This window comes from Heterocephalus glaber, unplaced genomic scaffold (genome assembly GCF_053883595.1).
Source record: "Heterocephalus glaber isolate CG9 unplaced genomic scaffold, H.glaber_assembly_v1.0 deba00001463, whole genome shotgun sequence".
In the NCBI taxonomy this organism is placed as follows: domain Eukaryota; kingdom Metazoa; phylum Chordata; class Mammalia; order Rodentia; family Bathyergidae; genus Heterocephalus; species Heterocephalus glaber.
Window position 1 is genome coordinate 5,202,642 of NW_028258310.1, and position 18,895 is coordinate 5,221,536.

Consider the following 18,895-nt stretch of genomic DNA (forward strand, 5'->3'; position numbering starts at 1 on the left):
CACACCCTAGATCCAGCCATCTCTGAAAAAGCCCCATCTAAGACTGCATGAGGTGTTGGGGCTACATCTAGACACAAGCCAAAACAGCATATGAAAAGAGTTAAGATGTTTTATGTATGCATGCTGACTCCCTGTGTTGAATATAACCATTGTATACTGCATATATGTACTACTAGTAAAGTTTAAAAATCAGTATGTATGAATCCTCAAATGAAACATTTTGATTATGAGAAAACTTCCCAGAGTAGTTCAGGGTTAAAAGGAAGCCCATGTTTAGGAATACATCAAAATTATGAAAATTTTAAAAACAAAAAGATTACTGGATGAATACACCACCCACACTGGCAACACAAAGGAGTAAAAGAGAAGATACAGATAAGCAGAACACCAAAAGAAGGGAAACTACTACAGACTGAACGAAGGTGAGGAACATTCATTGGAGGAGGTGTCCCCAAAAAGAGGTGGCCTGGCATGGGTATCCGAGTCCCAGCAGTGAGGACAGCTCCATGCAGAGGGGAGAGGTGGTCCCTGTGGAGTGGGAGGCTTCTCACATGCCAGGGGGATTGGTTAATATGGAACTGAACCAGAGCAATGAAAGCCAGGACCCTCAATGTCAGGAAAGGTTAATACAAATAGAGAAATGGAAATAAAACAAGATCGAACTCTGGAATTGGGATTGGTCACATCAATATGAACTCTTTTGTTTTTTAATATAGATAGACAGATATAGAACATCTTATTAGAATTTATCCAGGAATGAAAGAATGGTGCAGTATTGGTGGCTCTTACTACACTGAATTAAAGTAGAACTTTAATGAAATTTAATTATTGCAATGAAATGTTATTTAAAATAATTTTTTAGAAGTCAGAATATTAAAAATAGAAAGGAAATAAGAGTAATTTAATGAAACGAGGAGAAAAATGTAGAGCAAATACTACAGTGGGAGAAACTTTGGACATGCTCTAGGCCTGAAAATCAGCAAACGCACCAGCTGACATGGCTGCAGTGGGATTGTTCTGCACAAACTGTCAGGATCATCAAACCATGAGAACAGAGTCAGCAAAGATGCAGCACAACTAGTGTTCCTCTCCACCAGCGCTAACCAACTAAAATATCACAATACAAGGCATCATTTATAGTAGCGATGTCAACTGTAAAATATTTAGGAAGTAGCCAAAGTGGTGGCACACACCGCTAATCCCGACACTGGAAAACTGAGGCAGGAGAATCACAAGTTGGAGTCTAACCTGGACAACTTAGCAAGGTCCTGTCTCAAAAAATTCCAAAAAGGCTGGGGATGTAACTCAGTGCAAAGGTTCTGGGGTCAATCTCCAGTACCACAAATAAACAGGAAGCAAGCTGTCACGGACACACAAAAATTTTATTGACAAAGGTTAAGGTTCTATTACAGGGCATAAAAGGCAGCTGAGCAAATGGTGATATGCTTTGGTCATCATATGAGATCGCTAAAAATGATAAGGACATCAATTTTCATGAAATGTACAAATTTACTTCAATTCCAATAAAAATTCCATCCAAACCTTTAAATAACTTGCCAATTCTAAACTTTCTACACAAAAATAAAAAGCTTGATCACAAATAACTAAGTTAATTTTGAAGAGTGAAGCTGCTTTCATGTTCATTCCTGTGGAGATTGAGATGTGCTATGAAACCATAGGAGGAAGCTCAGTGAGGCAGTGCAAGGACAGACACACAGACCACAGCCACACTGAACACCCCTGGACAGATTACGCTCTTGTGGGCAGGACAGACGCAGGCAGCACTGCAGTGGAAGACCAGGGAGACTGTTTAGCACATGGTGATGGAAATGGCCTCCCATGGGGAGCTGCAGAGTACACTGGAGAGGGATTAAAGTCCTGAGAGTGAAAGATTACACTTAAAGCTAAGGAAGAAAATGTGAGGAAAATCTTTGTGATTCTGGAATGAGACAGAACTTAAATTTAAATAACATCACCCATCATACAAAACCTAGATTTGATTATGTCAGAGTTGAAGATCTGTATTCAACAAAGCACACTGTAGACACATTTAAGAAAATTGAAACAAAAAATTTTAGCACATCAAAATGACTGCGGAAACAAAACAAACAAAGACAAGGACTTCAACTAGAAGCAGACAATGTAAATTTGAACAGATATAAATAATAGGACCCAAGATTATACTATCAGATAGAAAAGTGAACAAATAAATAGCAGCTAGTGTTGGAAAGGATATGGAGAAATGGGAAAACTCGACCACTTACAGTGGGCATCTAAAGAGTTATAATCCTGGAGAATACAAAAAGAGTGAAGTTAAATATGTCAACATCTATAACCTGCATCCCCCTAAAGGATACTAATCCAGAGAACCTCCTCAGGAGGTCCTTATGGAGATGTGTGGGAAGGTGTCTGCCACAGCACTGCTGAGTGGGTCAGGGACTTGAAGGCAACAACCTTAAGGGAACAGAAAGGTAAAATGGATCACTGATAGCCTTTAGAAGCAACGAGAGCTCTTAAAAACACAGTAAGTGAATAAGGATCAAAATGTATAATAGATAATGTGAAATAGGAAGAAAAGGTGCAAAGGGGAAGGGAAAGTGGGGTAGGGGAAAGAAGGGAATGGAATTAACAGAAAATGAAAAAACGGAAACAAAGTCTTTGTAAATAGAGACAGATGGAGGGCTTGAAGGGAGGGCAGGGGAAGGGGGAAAAATAAGAATCAAGATATATTATGTAAAGGTACAAATCTCCAATGTTGAATGTCATATTGTATGCCTAAAATGTACCAATAAAATTAATTAAAAAGCAAACACAGTAAGTGAAAAGTTTAAGACCCTTTATGTAAATTAAGATATACACAAAACAGTATACAGAGGTACAAATTCAGGTCATGTATCAACCAGTACAGTGGGTGTTTCACAAAGGAAGCAAAATGGAGATTAGAAATGAAGGGAAATATTTGAAAGTGCCCACTAGAGGCATGTGGCACAGGGATTAGGAGCATAGGTTCCTGAGGTAGGTCTGAATCCCAGCTTTGCTTCTTATTAGCTCTGCTACAGGCAAGTAACTACTTCTCTAGTTAAATGTTCCCACCCATAAACAGGGTCTGGTGGCTGAGCTACAACTGGCTCAAACCATTTTGTCCCTGTCTGAGTGGCTCCCCACACAAGAGCAGGGCCTATGCCTACTTTGACCAATAGGGTGCAGAGAAAGTGCTGCTCTGGGATTTGCCAGCCCAGGATGCATGAAAGGGACAGAAGTCTTTCTTCTTGGGTTCCTGAGCAGCAATGGGTAGAGAGACGTTTTAAAGCTGAGATGCTGTGCAGAGAGACAGGCCACATGGAGGAGTACCTGTGTCATACATATGACTGTATATGACCACTGGAAGAGGTGCTGCCACAGACTGCCCAGCAGGGCCTGAGCTGACTGACCCATGGAATGGTGAGATTCGATTAAGTGGTCTTAGATCACTGAGTTTTGTGTTTATAGCCATAGATTAAAAAGTTGTTACGAGGATTAAAAGAGGAAAAATTTCAAGTGCTATATGGCTGATGGCTTGTGGGAAGTGCCTGACACTTTATATTTATTTGTGGAATAAAAAAGGACATGGACCTGGCCAGAGCAATGGTGACAGAGTGTGTGGCAGGGCACTTCTGGACAGCTGAGCCTGGGAGGTCCTGGCAGGTGGCACACTCTAAAGGGCAGGGAGCATCCTCACTGCTGCTTCCATACCATGCCCTGTGTTTCTTCAGCAGGTGTTCATCAATCTCCTTTGTAATATCTTTTATAATAAGCCAGTAAAAATTTGCTCTTCGATTATAGAGAATACACTGATGGATGTCTCCATAGTAATACCCTGAAACAAATCCAAGGCGAGAAGGGTGATTAATACAGCATCTGGATGCCCACGACTGGGAACTGTAGTGTGTAAGGTAAAGCAGATAAGATAAAAAATTTATGCCTCCCAATCCTTCTCCCTGCAGAGAGAGAGAGAGAAAGAAAAAGAGAAGAAATTGTGTTAGGACCAAAATATATGATTAACTTAATTCTTTGCCCCCAGATATTCACAATTATGGTTAAGTAAAATCTCTGCTGGGGACTATCTATTCATTTCCTTGATGGGGAAACTCTGACCCTGGAAGGTGAAAAAATGAGTGTTTCCAAACAGACTAGGCTCCCCAAACCGACTCTCTTTCTTTTGTCTCCATGCATGGAACCAGAACCTCCAAGAAGGCCCCAGATGAACAGTTTTAGTGGCTCGTGGGTCCCTCATTTCTGGGAACACAGACAGCTGAGGAGCTACATTTGTTTTCCTCTGTAGCACTAGACTCAGAACTAGCAAATTTTTATCTGCAATGAATTCTCAATTAGCCATACACTCCAGTATCAGGAAATTCAAGGAAAAACAAAATCTACACAGAATGCAAAGATTTCAAACAAGTCAATAATTTCAACCTTCAGAGGGGTCTTTTATAGTTCTTTTTGCTCCTACACACAATGCTCAATAAATAGCCTCTCTTCTTTTTGAAAAGAATTTAAAACAATTTGCTTATGGTCTTTCAAATTGATTATCAAAAGTAGGGCCGGGGATTTAGCTCAGTGGTTCCAGCGCCTGCCTTGCAAATGCCAGGTCCTGAGTTCGATCCCTGGTACCAAAAACAAAATGAAACAAAACACAAGATTGATTATCAAAAGTATTTGGTGAATTTCAGGATAGGACAAAATAACCCAGGTGGTAGCAACAAAGCACAGAAAGCAAGAAAGAGCAGAGTACCACTGTTCATTCATGAACTGCAGGGAGCTAAGACTTGCAGATCTTATAGATAGCTAAGGTAGATGATGTCTCCATTTTGCAGAGGCAAAAGCTGAAGCTTAGATGGGTGAATCATTTTTCCACAACTGGCAAGTGGGATATTGCAGAGTCAGCATCTGAACTTGGGTAGTCTTGACTCCATAGCTGGTTTTCTTTCATTCCTGCTGCACTGGGGAAGCAGCCAGAATCATGCCAGAATGACTGAAAAGTGAAAGCAAAATGTCACAAAGCCAACTTCTAGACACAGACTATTGTGAAGCCCAAAAGGTGAGTGGCAGCCCTTGTGTTTCTGCAGGACTGACACATTCGGAGAGCCAGCAGTTGCCCAGCCATCAGTACCTGGAGTGTCAGTTTCTCAGGACTCCAGCCTTGGCACCACCAGGCCTCACGAGGCTTCCGGGCAGCAGCAGAGCCTCCATGTGTATGGCTAAGAAGGATGATGTCCAGCCAGGTCCACTGTGACCCCTACCTGCTTTTTTTTGTTTTTGGTACCGGGGATCAAACTTGGGTCCTTGCGCCTGCGCAGCAGGTGGCGAAACCACTGAGCTAAATCCCCGGCCCATACCTACTTTTTCTAAAGTTATCCCTAACCCTGTCCCTACCTGCTGGCTGGAATCCCATCCTACTCCAGGCTTCTGAATCGAAGCTCTGCCTTCTCTAGCACCTGGGACTACAAGTCATGCGGGTGACCTTCAGGCAGCTTCTCAGAACTCCACTGAAGTAGGGAGGAAGCAGTTGCAATCTCATTTCCTAGCTCTCTTCTCCTTGGGTTCTTTCCATTTTGGATATTCTGAGTGTGGGCAGCTCTGTAATCTGTTGGCAGAATTCAACTAGGAGGGCCAGAGGTGTGGCGCAGGCTCAGACCCAGAGCTGGCCAGAAGCCAGTGGCCAGAGGGAAACAGCGGCCCTCGAGGAAGTGGGGCCTGCTGCTGGCTACTCTCTGAAGGGCCCAGTTGACTGAACTGCGGTTTCACTTACATTTTCTCCTTTGCCTTTTCCATGCCCTAGATGAGTTACTTTCACTGAAAATGAAATGACTGTGGCCACAGCTCAGCTGAAAGTGACAATCTGTGGCAAAGCCTCAGTACTTGGGGCAGGAGAGAACCAGGACAACAAAAGACAAATTGAAGTAACTTCCAAATCATGCCATTTAGTTTTCCTTAATTGGATTTTACAGTTCTTCTGAGAGTCTGCCCAGTTCTCTGTGGAGCTGTAGAATTTGTGCAGCTGCTCTGGGTCCTCTGTCCTTTTACCAGATGAGGACATTCAGAGACACATGCACTCACTCTTGACCTTTCAAAAGCAAAGAGGCAAAGGAAGAATCCAAGTTAGCAAGGTGGCTGGTAATTCACAGGGCACCCTCTTGCCAATTAGCAATGGATGCCCTTCCTCAGGAGGACCCAGCCCTTTCCATGTCAACGGCAGGGAAGAGAGGAGCAGAGGCTGGGTTGCAGGCCCACCTGTCCCTGTGTTTTGGCGGGGTGTCCTGGTGCCTGCATTGTGGTTCCCTAGACTCTGCTACCTTGAAGGACCTCGGGGTTCAAAGATCAAGGGGATGGACTGTCATCTGGACGGCCCAGAACCCAGATGGGCTGTGGTGCTGACAGAGATCACAGCGTCTCACAAGGAGGTCCAGCTCGTAGCTTGTGAGAGGATTCTTGGCTGCCAGGGGTGGCCTGCCCACTATCCACGTGCAGCTTGGACTCTGCATCCCCTGGCAGGGTGGGGATGCAAATCTGGGGTAAAGAGACACATCACAGACACAGTATGAATGGGCCACCCTTCCTGGCATGGAAGCCTGGGGAGCTGCCCAGGACTCTGACAGGCAGTATCTTTATGTCATCTCCGTCATCTCCTGACCCAAGACAGGAATTCTCTGCAGGCAGCTTCAAACAGGAACCGATCCTGATTCTGTAATTCATGGAAGAGGAGTGTGGTCCTCTAGTGAAGGTTGTACCATTTGGTTTCGAGGTGTCGCTGGGTCAGCTGACAGACCAGGGACCCAGGCTGGGTGGACATGTCATTTATCAAGTATATTACAGTGGTGCAGTTCACACGCTACCAAGTCGGACTCTTTGCTGTGGAAATTTAATGTGTGACAGCTGCTCACAACCAGTGGTGTCCAGCATTTTAAAAAGGTCAATTAAGAAACGGTTGATGGTGATGCAGTTAATGACAGCCCAGAGGGGTGAGCAGGGCCACGTAAACAGAAGGGCTGAGACGTAGATTACTGGAATTGAAGTGTCGAGGTGAAGCGTGGTGGGGAGGAAATCTATTGTCACAAGCTATAAAGCACATCTGAGTTTTGCAGTGGCGAGCAGCACAGCTGTTTCTGTCTCCGGGCCTCGTGGGGAGCAGCCTGTGAATGGAGGCTCAGCCCGACAAAGGACCACCTGCATCCATCAGTCTGCAGACCGGACTCGCCCTCCTCGACTGCCGGTGCCTCTGCGCTCTTTACTCTCCCGAGTGGGGCGCATAGCTGGATACTCAGAATGTGGGTCATGTTCTAGAAATCCATGTTTCAGCGTGCCCGGAAGCTGGGCCCTCCTTTTCAAGTGTGTGTGGGTGGAGACGGCAGGAGCCCAGCGCCATCCCACCAGTGTCCTCTGAGGCCACAGAGCAGCCTACTGGTGACCCCCAACGCTGAGATGGATAAAGGGCACGTGAAGCGCTTAGAAAAATCTGTGTCTGCCTGCGACAGAATTGGCTCATAGTTGGGAAAAGGCACTGTGTGGGGCTTTTTAAAAAAAAAAATCAGACAAAGGGGGTCTTAGAGTAAGTGCAGGGCTTCTAGGACAGGGTTTTGTTTTTTTTTTTCACATCTACCTGTCAAGCTAGAAATTCAATAGAGCAATGAGAATGCTAATTGATATGCAAAACAGGTCTAGGGTTCCTAGAAATGTCTAATGATCCTCCAATTCATTACGAATGCGGAATTAAGACATGCACTAAATGAGACAGGAGTGGGAACGCCAACCTTTTTGCTTTTCCTTTTTAAAACCTACTTGGGGAAGCTCACAGGTTTTAGGATTAAAAAAGAAAGAGTATTGCAATCAGCAGGGCTTGTCTTTCACACACTGGATATTTATTATTAGAAAATAGCTTCTATCAGCTGTCAGTACCAAACAAGTCGAAAGGAGCGTGCTTCTCACCATAATTTTTTCCTTAACATTTAGATAAACAGCTCACCGTGTGGAGAGTTGCCACACCTTTTTTCCCCTTTAAAAACTGAATAATTACATGAGGTTTAGTACAAAACATCCTTCAAATATGACTTAGTCTGCAGTCATTATGCTGTCTCCTTGAATAAAGGATGTGAAAGAGATGGAAAGATCACTCAAGCTATCAAGTTACCCCAAAGAATCCACATTATAAACTGGGAAACAAATAAACTAACCCAAATAAAACCATCCAAACCAAGAAACCAGTTTTTACATTGGCTTTTAGATTTTGATTATCATCTAAGTTTTATATATATACATATATATATATATATGTATATATATAAATATTCGAAATAGTAAAAAAGGAAGAATTGAATTCCATCCTTAGCAGGACAACCTTCCTCATATGTTAAAGAGGTGTTCAGAAAATTCCATACAGTATCTGCTAAATAAACATGTTTGGCAGCTTAGCAAATATCATATGATTGCAGCATCCACAATTTGAAGTAAAACAGCATTTGCTTTCTTCTGGTGGAGTTCATTGCTCGGGCGATGTGCTGATGCAGTTCTGGATGTTCTTTGACCCACAAGATCAAGGACGGGCTTGGGTATCTCAGTGCATGGTCCCAGTGCAGGAACTTCCAAACCCCAAACAACAAATCCACCAGTCAACCACTAGAACATTAAACAATTGTCTCCTTTGAGTTCCTTTTGACTGAGTGGAGGCCCAGCAAGGATTGCTGGTTAGAAGGTACGTGGACAGACTTTGGAATGAGGAGAATCACCCTCTGATTGGTCCGACGCCATTCATTGTACAATCGACAGTGGTACCTAAATGACACCTAGGGGTTGGAGAGGAAGAAAAAGAGAAGGTCTGTAGATAGGCAGATGTAGATAATTGATTCAAGCCATAAATTTCATTAAAAACAGCTTCAGAGGGCTAGCAGTAGCACAGTGGGACAAGAACCCGGGCAACACTGTTCTGGCCAGCAGCAAGTCCTGAGGTTGGCCCAGCCAGGGCACCACATGTCTGAACATGGCAGGGCTTGTTGGCTTCCCCCACAGAGAGGGCAAAATCAGGATATGAATAGGAAAATGAGTTCTTTCTGAGTTTGGATTTATTTTTGGGTAGTGGTGTTTGGGCCCCAAAGCATCCGCTGTAAAGAAGGCTGGCTGGGGGCATTGGGACAGAATAGATACACTGCCATTCTGGTCCAGCTGTGGAACTTGGACAATACACTGGTTGCTCTCTTTGTTCTCTGCTAATTGAGAGATATTCTAGGACTTAACATCTTCTCCTGCAGGTTAGAGACTGCACAGCTCAAAGGACTCCTTGTATTATACTGTAGACAACTTGCAAAGCTGTATTTGGTGGCTCTGAGCATGGGACCAAGATCTCTGTACATCACTGTACTTGGTTTTCTCTCCCTTGCTCTAGGAGCATCCTGAGTGAGGCTTGTGTTGTGCTTGGCACTTAAGAAGTTGCTCAGCAGTTTGCTGAATGAAAGAATGAAGATCCTATGCTTTCTGATTGTAACAATTTCATCAACTCAAGCTTACTTTATGTAATTAATACTGACAGTACAAGTAGTGAATCCTGTGGTCAGCTGTGACATACCTATAGTTTAAAAATGCTTGTTTTTTATGTAAATACATCGGAATGAGACACTCAGCCTGTTTGTTTTGGAGAAGGCTCAGGAGGACTGATGTCCTGCTCAGGAAATTCAAAGAGTCTGTACTTTAAAAACAATGAGGTAGATTCCGGTTTGAGTGTATATCCAGGTATCTAGGTAAGTGCTGGAAAGGAAGGTGCCCATGAACTCAGAGTGACAAATCACCCCTGCCTGGGGTATCCAGTTGTCTTGGGGTGGGTAGGATGTGTACCCCAGTTAGTGTCCACAAGGGTCAGAAAATGGGCTGGCAATGCTTTCAGTTCAGTGTTTCTGTAAGTAGAGTGCAGACCTTGACCAGAAAAGGCTTGTTGGCCCTCTTGGCAGGATCATGAAATTCAAGGCCACATGCTCAAATGTCTGAGGCAAAGACGCACATGTCACAGGCCAAGTTCCAGAGAAATCTGGGTATGAAAATAAAGCTTTAAACTAACACAGGTGTGCTTTCTCTAAAAGGTCCTGAACGAATCAGCCTGCTCGCATGTGGTTCTTTCTCTCTCTTCTTTCCTTCCTTCCTTCCTTCCTTCCTTCCTTCCTTCCTTCCTTCCTTCCTTTCTCTTTCTCTCTTTCTCTCTTTCTCTCTTTCTTTCTTAAGCTTGATTCTCTTGTATCTATTCTGCCCTACTGATGCTTGGTACTTCTCAAGAATGTAAGTGAGGCAGGTGGGAAAGCCTGCTGTTCAGGACCAAAGCAGGGAAGAGGTGGAATGCAGACAAGTACAAATGAAAAACTTTGGCAATAAAAGAAGTTTGGAATCTGGAAATATTAACGGAAAGCTGGATTTTAAATCAAGGGCCCCTTCCTCCATGATGTTGAAGACCTGTGTACACTGGGCATCAGCAACTGGAGAAGTGCGTACAGGAGGTCACAGACTCTGGGGCCAGTCACACAGGGCTGGAAGCCCCATGCCTGACTTGATGAGGTTATTTGTTGTCAATGAGCTTGAGTTTCTCTGTTTATAAAATGCTGATATTGATATCTGAGATAATGCAATATGAAGCACTTAGCATGGAATCTTGCACACATGTTCATGTTCTTGGCCTCTTATTTTTCATGTGTTAAATGTGAAAATGTTAGATACAGGGAAATTAAAAAAAAAGAGAGATTGAGCTATTTCCTTTAAGGCTTTGCTCTCAGTGTGGCTGTGGAGCAGCAGCAGGAGACATCTCCTGGGAACTTGTTAGAATATCAAAATTTTGGGTCCCACCCAGACGTGAGGAATCAGAGTGTGTCTTTTAACAAGAGCCCCAGATGATTTGCATGTGCATTCAAGCCTGAAAAGTGCTGCTTTTAGGAGCACCAGGAATCAATGACTTAGCAGGTCTCCCTGTCCCTTGGGTATGTAGATAAAAAGATGAGATCTTATTAATCTGTTTGATTGCTGTTAACTACCATAGTCTGCAGGCAAATTGAATCAATAAGAAAGCATACTATGAAGATGATTCCTTATCAGGAAAATGAAAGAAGTTGGGTACAGGGCAGAGGAGACCACAGGGCTGCAACTGCCCTGGATTAAAGCCTGCCCTTGACTCTAGACACTCTAAGACACTGCCTCCCCTCACCAGACTATCATAGAGAAAAAGGGTTAATTTAGAGAAGAGGCAGGGAGGAAAAAACAATGTGAGCCTAAAACATGCTGTAATAGTAATGTTAAGACAACTAGACAGCTCTTGGATTTCTGAAGTTTTAAGGACAGGAAGAAGAAAGGGCATAGGACAATTGTTTTTAAAATACTATTTATGGGATGAATTTCTTGAAGTTAATTCACTTATTCACATAAAAGACATTAACCTATCTGTTTACAGGGTCTGTTTACAGTAAATTGCCATCACCTAGATGGGAGAGGAAGCGGTAGAAAACGTCAGCACCTACCTCTCCTCAACAGGGATGTGCGTACCTGAAGCTGTAGAGAAAGTGCTGTGAAGTCATTGCAGGCTTTGCGAAATCTGATTACATCTTTCTATTTCCCCTTTCTCTTGGGAAACTATGGCATGACTTAAGCACATGGATGGGCCAGGGCTTGGTAGATCGCCTTCCCTGCAATGTTCTAGTTCACTTCTTCCTGACTGCCACAGAAGAGGACTGTCTAGGAGGACACTGGTTGTGAACCAACCCTGCCCAACGCTGTGGTTGCCTGCAGGCTGCTGGGGAGTGTGTCTGAACCACCTGCCAGCAAGCCTTGTTGGGACAATTCTCCTGGACACATCCCTCACAGCAAGAATTTAAATGATTAGCCATGGGACTTGGAGTCCACCTTTGAGCCACTGGGCCATTCGTTCATTTTATTTGTGTAGGGCACTGGCTACAATATGGCACAGTAAGTGGAAAGACTTCCCACACTGTGGTGCTTCGACTCTGGCAGCTTGAACTGAGGCTGAGACCAAGTCCTGTCAGAGTTGCCATGCTAACATGGACTCAGCTCTCAGTTAGCTCTCTCTGTGGCTGTCCATGGCCTTCAAATCATTCTTGACACAAATAGTGATGTTTCTGGGGGACCATTCCCCTAGGGTGCAAATGGCTGAGGGTCTGGCCTCTGGGTGCCCTGGTGAGCTTCTGGAACACATCAGGGTACAGAGGTCAGGACTCCCTGAGTTTGCATCTAGACTGGCCCTGATAGCCCCGTGAGCCAGGGAGCATGCCCAAAGGCACTTGGAAACGTGCAGTGTGATGTTTATCCCTCTCTCCAGTGGCTGGGTGGTGAGGTCCTTCCAGGAAAGCTCCTCTGAGGAGCCAGGCTTGGACTGACACCGTGTTTGTTTATCGAAGACATTTTAACAGCATATTCTCCTTAAGCTTGACAGCTTGTTTACAATGGGTTTCTGCCGTAGGGCAGTTTCCAAGTGCTGTCAGCCCCTGAATTACTTCGCTTGCCAGGGCTGCTCAGTACAGCATTTATCTGGGAAGGAATTATTTTATATTCAGTAACCTATTGCTGAGCTGACTCCACAGCATGTTCTTCACACTAGTCAAAGGGGAGAAATGCCTTTCTTTCCCTCCTGCCACTTTGCATTTTATAGAGGGCGGGAGCTACAGAAAGACAACCCTGGGCCAGCACAGTGCTGGGTGCTTGGATATATATTTTCTGATGTTATCCCACTTAATTTGCAAAATAATCCTTGACCCCTGACTCCGGGGTTATCAGTGATTTTCTCCATTTTTGGATATGAGGAAGGAGAGTAAAAGGTAAGCATTCTACTTGAAGTGACACAGCTATTAGGATGCTACATCTTGGGTTTACACACAGGCCCTTTGGATTCTAAATACATGCACTTTAACTATACAGCACTGCCTCTTGGAAACATTTCTGGAATGAAGTATTTTATTTTCCTAAAACAGCCTAGTCCAGGTGCATATTCCACCCAAATCTTCCTTTCACCTGGGATGAGAAATGAAATAGGGTTTCATTTTTTCTAGGTAGTCTGTTTTTTTCTTCCCTTCTTCATTTCCCTGCTGCTCCCTTTCTTATTTGCTAGGTAAATGTGCACTCTGCAAAGCAGGTTTTCAAAAAGACCTTAAATTAGTTTCAAAAGCCCAGCATGCAGGTCTCACCTTCATCCATCCTTCATCATTTGAACTCTTCTAAGAAAGTCCCAGACTAGAAAATGTCTAAATATGGTAAAAACGTAGACTTAATTATTATTCTCCAGGGTATTTTCCTATGAATACTTTCACTTTACTCCCATAACACCAGGGAAGATGGCCATTCCCAGCATCACCACTTCATAGACAGGAGACTGATGCTTAGCGACGTGAGGAGTCTTTCCTCAGGTGGGGCAGTAGACAGAGAGTAAGCGTAATTACACTAGTTTTGTTTTGTTTTTTGGTACCAGGGATTGAACTCGGGACCTTGTGCCTGCCAGGCAGGCGCTATGCTGCTGAGCTAAATCCCCAGCCCTGTCATTATGCTATTTAATTTCTTATTTCTAACCCTTCTCTCATCACAGGAGAAGCTTCTGAATCAGCTTCACTACTTGATTTGCAGTGAAACAGGGCACACTTTGGAAGGGCAGACTTTTAAAGGAGCCAAAGATAGTTTTGTCTGGGGCTTCATTAGCCTGGGAACAAAATGTCAAAATAACCAGAAGACATAGATAAGTGCTTTGCATTAGAGTATTGTCAGTTTACCAGAGCTCAAGCCATGCTCTCTTCCTGGGACTGAAATGTGTCCCTTACTGTCTGAACACTCCCAGGGGAGGGAAGAGATGGAGCCGGCAGAGCCACATGGTGAGTAAGAGAGAAATGAACAGCATTGTTGGAATGGCAGCTGATGGAACAGAGCTGGGGGGACAGAGGAAGGGAGGAAGTGTGAGGCCAGGAAGCAACTTCCACATGCTGACACTGCTAAGGGATATGGAACATGGAACAGTGCACTTTAGACAGGAAATGCCTACTGAATAATAATGGAGCATGCTCTGGCACAGGAGAGTAATGCCAGGAAGCAGGGGGCCTGGCTTCTGACAATATCCTAGAAGAAGGTGATGTCCTTCTCTGCAACTCCCACAGGGAAGCATAAATAGAGCAATCACACATTGTGGGTGCTGCCAGTGGGGGCCCAAGCAACCAACTTACTGCATGATGTTAAAAGAATGAAAAAAAAGAATGATGTTTAAAAATTCTTCCTCATATACAGCAGTAACACTTATCAGAGAATGGCTTTTCTTTGGTGGCAGCTTCTCAGCTAGATAAATTAGTGCTTTTATGGGCAGCAGAGTCAATATCCCAACACATGGAATAATCATCAGGCAAAGTGTAGCTCCACGTCCAACAAAGACTTTAGGCTGTGTCAGGACATAAGAAGAAAATAACTGGCAGGAAGGATTCATGATCTGTGCAGGCAGCAGCGGCCAAGTGCATCATTCATAATATACAACAATCCCAGCAAAAGTGAGAAACATAAACAAGAGAAAGAAAGTGCCATGCCTCATAACAGATGGGAGTCCCATGCTACTAGAGGAGAGAAACATCAAGGTGCGCCTCACTGATGGATACTCAGAAGCTCAGTTCTTTTCTTTATTTGATCTGTTCTTGAAGTGTACCTTCTCTCCCCGCCCCCGTCTGCTGTCTGTCTGTCTGTCTTTCTCTCTCTCCCTCTCAAGAATACACCAAATCACTCAATCCTGCCAACATTTGATAGTCTGTTTTCTACTGGGCAGGTGAGATGTGCTACTGACAAGAGAGAGGGTTGTGCCAGTTTCTGAGTGTGCCAGGCCAGCTGGCCTGAACCCCCAGCTGTAGACCATACTTACTAGTGTCCAAAAGAGGTAAATAGTGAAGAGTGCGACAGTGAGTGCAATCAGTCCAACGGCTTCGAGCCGACTACTAAAGTGCAGGTGGTCCACGGCGCCCCGGAGGCACAGCCAGCCCGAGATGGTGGCCAGGGGGGTTATAAACAAGAAGCACACCATGTCTCCAAACAGAGTCCGCTTCTCATGCTGGGGGCCAGGGTTTCTGAGCCACTGCCAGAAAATGGGAGACAGAGAAAAGCAAAGGAGAAGGTTAAATGCCAATGTAGAGTGGAAACACACTGCTCTGAAGTTATCTTTGCTTTCAGAATCTAGGGAGGCGCTTCTCACCTGTTCTGAGAATAGGAAGAATAAAGGGCATTCCCTTGCCCTCACCCCCTGAATAATAATAATTATTCTAATAATAACAATGATAGCTTACAATACCCTTGTAGATGACATTCCAAATCACAATGATCCTATATGGAAGGTAGAGAGGATGTTACTGTTGGAAGGTGGTATACCTTGGCCAAGTGTACCCAAAGGGCAGTCCCTGGGTGGTGGTGCAGGGAGGTGCTGTGAACCTGTAGAGGAGGGACCTAGTGGGCTGTCCTTAGGTCACTGACTGCATGCCCTTGAAGGGAGTCCAGGGACCTGCGTCGGATTCTTTCTGCTTCCTGACTCCAATGTGACGATTTTCTGTCACACATACTCCTGCCATGATGTGCTGCCCTCACCAGAAGATGGAAACAATGGAACTATGGATCTTGGGCTTGAACTCATCTAATCATGAGCCAAAAAGAAACTTTTCTCTTTAATAAGTTAATTACTGCAGATATTTTGTTGTAGTAATGTGAAGCTGACTACTACAGAAGGTACCAACTGACATGTGAGAAGTCTGGTCAAAGCCTTCCAGTGTCTTGACCTTGGAATATGTGCAGAGGAGAATTAACTCAGCAGCCTGGGTTGCTCAAAGCCTGTACATTCCCAAGAAAGGTGTGTTTGCAGGACTGGCTCTGAATTGGCTCCTGAGAAAGGAGCTCTGAGTCCTTGTAGTATTCTGTTTGATAAGAGCATTTTGCATACCTGAAGCCCAGGGCCACACAATACCAATATGATCAGATAGTTTGTGCCAATAATGTGATTTATGTTGAATAGCTATTTTTTCCCTGGATGTCCAGAGTCCAAGTAGCTCAGGTCAGTTACATAGGTACACATTGCAACCCTACGTGACCTACCCCAATAAAAATCCTGGATACCAGGGCTCCAGTGAGCTTCCTTGATAGACAACACTTGGCATGGACTATCACAAATTGTTGCCTGAAAAATCAGGCACACCCATGTGACTCTACTGACAAAGGACATCTGGAAGCTTGTTCCTAGTTTCTCCCAGATTTACACCAGGCACCTTTTCCCTTTTCTGCTTTTAAATTGTATTCTTTTGCTGTAATAAACCATAAGCATGAGTATAATGGCTCTGCTAAGTCTTGTGAGTCTTTCTAATGAATCTCTGAGCCTGAGCATGGTCTTGGGGACCCTCAACACAGACTAAGACACACCTGACTCCATGAATTCTGTAGTACTTCTTACTTGGCTTTTAGGACCCTGGACCTTCTCATCTAGGACCATTTCTGACATCTTGACAGTGCTACCATCTTGACTGAATCAACCTCATGGGAAATTTCATTCTTATTTAAAGACTAGAGGTGAGAGTTCTTACAGGAAGGAAACAGAGCTGTTGTCCTCCCACTTGGGTGACTGCTAAATACCTGCTGAGATGCTCTCACACAGTTCAGTCCAGTCCAGTGTTCACACACTGATGTCAGTACACACCAGTAAGGAGGCCTGGCACTAAAACACAACCCCAGATAAATGACATTCCCATCTCACTGTCTCATGTATGATGACAGAGGCTGAGGAGCCCAAAGAGTGAGGTCAAACACAAATGATGGGGTGGAGCGGGGTGATACTGATAAATTGTTTTCCTTCTTGTACCCACCAGCCAACAAGTGTTGCACTGTCTCTGCTGGTACCATGTCCAGCGGTGCTGTTCATGGGCGCCAAGCAGGAGCGCTGTAGGCTGCCAAGAAGACACCCTGGGTGGCCAGGGTAGCAACTCCTGCAAAAGCACTGACGGTGTAGGAGGAAAAGGACCGCAATGGGAGTGACAGGAGCAGGTGAGGCTGACTGGAGAGGGAAGGAAAGGCTGGCCTTGCTCAAGGATGTAAAGAAGAAGCAGAGGGTGGAAAAGAGGGCAAGCAAGTGGGGGAGGGGCTGACAGAAGCCTCTGGAAGTGAGCAAGAGGCAGGAGGTGGGAGATGCAGCCACAGTCTATGGGAAGCTGTCGCTTTCCAGCAGCTTCGAGTGCCCACTATGCCAGCTTCCAGGGATAGCCCACCTCAAAACGGCCTGAGACACTGAAAGAAGTCAGTCTCACCTTAAAACTGGATGTGAACAGATAATACACAGGTAAGAGGAAGGTGACTTGTTTTCGAATATAAATGTTATAAATATTTAATACAAATACCAAGGGATGAAATGTGAATATATTAACCCTGCCACGTGTTGTCATGCCACCTCAGACATTTCAACAGGTTCAAAGAAAGTAAAAGAGCTCTCATTAATTAACACTTTCTTGCCTAAATGCTGTACTGGGAATATCGCTCAGAAGTGAAAAGTAGAAACAGGGCATTATTATCCCAGTTTTACAGAGGCTCAGGTTAAATGACTGCTCCAGCATTTCAGAGGCCAAACTGAGAAGAGAGACAGGATTTCCTTACTCTTACTCAGAAGTGATATTAGTGAAATACTTGAAAATCAGAATTGCAATACATTCAGGCATGCATATTCTTCAAATGATGGTGCTTAAAATGATGGGGATGAGCAGTCTGATTCCCCTCATGGTTTAGATTTTCCCTGAAGCAAACAGGAAGCACAGTGCATTTGTCTTTGTATCCTCATTTATGGGAACATAGTAGGCCCTTCATGAAAATACTATGTATGTGTAAAGACACAACTAACCTAAAAGCCTGGAAATTCTTGATATATTTTTATTAAAACTAATGAAGCTTGGGCCGGGGATTTAGCTCAGTGGTTTTGCCGCCTGCTGCGCAAGCACAACAACTCAAGTTCATCCCCGGTACCAAAACCAAAAAAACAAACAAAACTAATGAAGCATTTTACTTATCTATGTAGCCCTTGGCATTGCCAATGTGGTGATTCAGATATGGAAAGAGGTAATTACGAGTCATTATTTATTGTGACGTAAAATAAATGGGAAGAGGCTGAGGGTGTGGCTTCGTGGTGCTTAGAACGCCAGAGCCCCAGGTTCAATCCCTAGCACTCCCAACAAATAGATAAACAAGTGAGGTAAAGTAAAATAAATGTGCAAGAGACAAACTAGAAATCACAATTGTGTGTTTCCAGTTTCCAGTTTTCTAGTTGTTCTTTGATTTTCTGTATTCCTGAAAGATTTCCAGGTCTCTTTCTGTGTGCACGATTAGCCAAGGCCTGGAGTTTGACTTATTACCATCTTATTTGGACCTTATTACTTTTGGTAGGAGATGGAAGCACTCAGCTTACTCTGTTTTGTTTGTTCCTAGTTATATTTAGGTATGATGTTCTTAGGTATGGGTAGGTGAAATCTGTTTCTTTTTCAGAACCTAAGTTTAATTATCTTATATAAATGCAAGCCTGTAAGCAAGTGGTAAGATTAAATGTTGAGAAAAAACATTGCACTGAGCCATAGAAAGGCCACTGTCAAAGTATCTAAATCCACTAACTGCAGAGTATTTATTAAGTAGTTTATAACAGAGAAAACTTGATTACAGTTTAAATTTGCAACAGTATGGAATTGTCAAAATAAATTATGGAATTTACTTAGAATATCACATAGTAATTTCAAGTGGTAATGTACATTTTATATTTATTGATATGAAATATTCCTGAGCAGAAAAACTTCTACTAGACAGAATGTACATTCGTATCCTGTATATGTAATTATGTATCTATCTACACAGACATTTA

The 18,895-nt window shown here is 43.9% G+C and overlaps 1 protein-coding gene across 7 annotated transcripts in view; it reads right to left on the minus strand.

The window, feature by feature from the left end:
* Positions 1–7,876: 7,876 nt before the first annotated feature.
* The window catches only part of Marchf3 (membrane associated ring-CH-type finger 3), a 157,835-nt gene continuing 146,816 nt past the window's right edge, over positions 7,877–18,895 (minus strand). For 5 of the 7 annotated variants that reach the window (XM_004854453.3, XM_087180543.1, XM_087180545.1 and 2 more), the window contains 2 exons: positions 14,894–15,103; positions 7,877–8,819 (listed from right to left, as the gene is read on the minus strand). In XM_004854453.3, the coding sequence (XP_004854510.1) occupies positions 8,661–8,819; positions 14,894–15,103 (369 nt within the window). In that variant the 3' untranslated portion in view covers positions 7,877–8,660. The other 2 variants (XM_087180547.1, XM_087180548.1) reach the window with 2 other exon arrangements.